At 43.9% G+C, this 3,287-nt stretch overlaps 1 protein-coding gene across 1 annotated transcript in view; it reads left to right on the top strand.

Moving 5' to 3' along the window:
- The window catches only part of SRPK2 (SRSF protein kinase 2), a 98,102-nt gene that overhangs the window by 88,356 nt on the left and 6,459 nt on the right, over window positions 1-3,287 (top strand). Inside the window, exons 13-14 of the mRNA XM_010012863.1 lie at window positions 401-470; window positions 1,310-1,402. Coding sequence (XP_010011165.1) covers window positions 401-470; window positions 1,310-1,402 — 163 coding nt within the window. The remainder of the gene's footprint in view (window positions 1-400; window positions 471-1,309; window positions 1,403-3,287) is intronic.

Raw genomic sequence — 3,287 nt, 5'->3', positions numbered from 1 at the left:
TGCCTGGAATACTCCCTGGTTAGCAGTGGAGCCCAGGGGCCTGGGGAGGGACCACAGGTCCACACTCCTGGTCCATCTCCATCGTTCATCCCGGTTGAGTAGGCAGAATTGTTGGGGGTTTGGGCATGCTGCCTGTTTCCAAACCTCCAGCCTCGTGTCCCAGTGGGATGTGCTTGGGGCTGAACACGGGGCTTTCTCCAGAGCCTGGGTTCATGCTATTGTTGCCCCACAGGAATGATGGTCCCCAGGTAAGTAGCCTCTTCTCAGTGTCTCATCCAGATGTAAACCTTAAGCTTTGAATGTTAATTCCTCTTGGTTCTGACATAGTTGGGATGTTCTGCTGACATCTTAAGATTAAAAACTATTTCAAATCCCCATAAATATGTCTGTTATGTTATAGGCTTTTGAGCTAGCGACTGGAGATTATTTGTTTGAACCACACTCTGGTGAAGACTATTCCAGGGATGAAGGTATGAATCTCTTGAGATACTATATGGGTGTATATATATTCACACTCCTCTTAAATTTCCAGTGAGCTTACAGTGGGGTTAAGTTTTGTATTGTTCAAGGCCAGGTTGGACAGAGCCTTGGGCAACATGGTCTAGTGTGAGGTGTCCTTGCCCATGGCAGGGGGGTTGGAACTAGATGATCTTAAGGTCCTTTCCAACCCAAACCATTCTGTGTTTCTATGATTTGAGTGAACTGTTCATACACATTGTTTTCAGAATATAAGTATGATTTTTTTCTTTTTAGTTTTAAGTTTCATCACTAGCAATGGGTGGGCAAAAACTCCCTTCTGCAGATACTCATCTACTTAACAACTGCCTGAAGGAATTAAACTGCCCTTCTTGTAAGATTGCATATGTGTGGAAACCTGATTGAGAATAACAACATTTTAGTTTAGAAAAGAAATGACAGATCTGAACTTGACAGTATTTTCTCTTTGTAAGAGTGACACTGGAATAATGTTTACATTGTGTATTTTTATTTGAATTAGGCAATTACTAATTTTTTATTTTGAACCAGAATTAACTCCTGCTTCCATCTGTGTACCTGTCCATTTCCATGCTTGTTTGCTTGTAAATGCTCTTTGCAGTGGTAATGTGGGCATCATTCATTGTTCCTAAATGCTACTAATGATGCCAGAGCTCTGCTGATCCTGGAAACCTCTGCATGGATTTGCTGCAAACACTGTTGATTTGAAACTATTTCTGATTTTTTACTAATTCCAGTTTCTTTCCTCTTCTTTTTTATCCCATCCTTTCCCTGCCCCTTCCACTCCCGTATCCTTTTTTTCTCTCCCTCATAGACCACATAGCACACATCATAGAGCTGCTAGGCAATATCCCAAGGCACTTTGCTCTATCTGGAAAATATTCTCGGGAATTCTTCAATCGCAGAGGTAGTACCTCTTCTTTTTGAAAGGTGCCGTGATGCAGACAGAAGTGGAATTGCTGTTGCTGGTTGTAGCATGTCCCAGTGAGGAGCATTTCCTGAAATCACACAATAAAAATTGCGTTTGGAAAACAAAATACGAAGGAACCTGACAAAATTGTTCTTTTATTTATTTTTTTTTTTAGCTAAACACTGAAAAATAACCATTGGTCCATTTGAATTCACGCAGCAAAACTTGGTTGTAGCAGCTGATCCTCAAATGTTGTTTTGAGAAGGAAGTTTTGCTGAAAGCATCTTTCCAAATTAGCCCCTGAGTAGATGCACGTGTCTTTTTTACCAGGATCAATCTATTTCTGTCTGTACCGGGCCAGTGTAAGTGTGTGCATGCAATGTACTGATTAAACTGTTGTATGTTTCTGTTTTGCTGGCAATGTTCTCCAATGCAGACCACATAGCATTGATCATTGAACTGCTGGGAAAAATCCCTCGAAAATACGCTATGTTGGGGAAATATTCCAAGGAGTTTTTCACCAAAAAAGGTAACGGTATTTATGCACCACTAATTTAAAGCGTAATACTATCCAAAAGGAGAATATGTTCATTTATGGGTACTGAAGAAATATATCCATTTAAATGGAGAGCTCTTACTAAAGAAGAATTTTGGCGTAAACTTGGTTTTCTGAGAAAAGCCCCAATTTGCAGTATTCATCTCAATATTTCATTTAAAATTCGTTTGGGATGTACTCAAAAGTGTGGCTGTTAACAAATGTCCGTGTGAATCTGTTGTCCACTGTTCATGTAAATGTAAGGAATCAAGTGATGCATAGCTTGTAATGTGATGGAAAATGGTCTGTCAGCTACTTTTGGTCATGTATTATGGTCCAGCAGATACTACTGATTAGAAACATCAAGTTGGGAACAGAGTACCTGGGCAGTAGACACACAGCTGTGTGCAGTCAGTCCTCTCAGTCTCATAACCTCCCTGAAGAGAGAGCAGGCAGAGGAGATGGCTGTGACAGTGGTGGAGAAAGCTGCTCAGTGTGCACCGTGTTGTCTCACTCCAAACGCTGAATTACCGTAATGCCCAAGTGCCACAGCCATAGGCGAGCACTCAGCTGTGTTTAGTGTTGTACAGAAATGCAGCCCTTCTAAAATTAAACCCCTTGAATTGCTACGAGGGAGCAACCAATCTGAGCAGACACACTGGCTGACAGTTCTTTTGCCTTCTTGTGCTTTGTCTTTGCTTGGGCTGCTCCTGAAGACAGGGTTTTGACACGCGAGGGAATGTGGTGATGCTTTGAGTGTCTTTTGTCCCCTCAGTGTATGAGAGCACTGTGTTGTAAGGAGAGACAGGGATGTCAGGAGCATCCCATTACATGGTGGCGAACATTTGGGGCTGTGGACTGCAGCTGGTGAGCATGCTTTCCTGTTGAGCAGTGCTGGGGCTTCCCTCTTACCCGTGACTCCATGTGCCTGGGCACACAGCTTGTTGGCAGGGCCAGTGCCGACCAGCTCCATCAGGCTGTAAGAGCTTGGGGTCGGGAGACAACCCAGTGGTTCATCCTCCCCTTGCATGGAGCCGCCTGTTCTGTGTGTGGGTATTTGTGGTGCAGCAGGGGTGTCTGCATGCCCGTGTTGCCTCAAGGAGGATGTCATGGTGTGAAGAAGAGCAGGAGTGATGATCAGGGAGATAGAGCAGCTGCCATTTGGGGAGTCTGAAATGCCTGGGGCTCTTTAGTGTGGAGGGGAGAAGGTTGCTGGAGGGATAATTAAGATTTACAAAATCAGGAAGTCAGCTGAAAACAGAGCTGTTGTTTGCCAGCACCCACCATGTGGGAGCTGGGGGACACCCAGTGGAACTCACAGGGGTTGGCTTTAAAACAGGCACTTCC

The sequence above is a fragment of the Nestor notabilis genome, unplaced genomic scaffold (genome assembly GCF_000696875.1).
Source record: "Nestor notabilis isolate BGI_N333 unplaced genomic scaffold, ASM69687v1 scaffold4434, whole genome shotgun sequence".
Lineage (NCBI taxonomy): Eukaryota > Metazoa > Chordata > Aves > Psittaciformes > Psittacidae > Nestor > Nestor notabilis.
The sequence above is the reverse complement of the archived record's forward strand: the minus strand, read 5'-3'. Positions and strand labels throughout refer to the sequence as shown.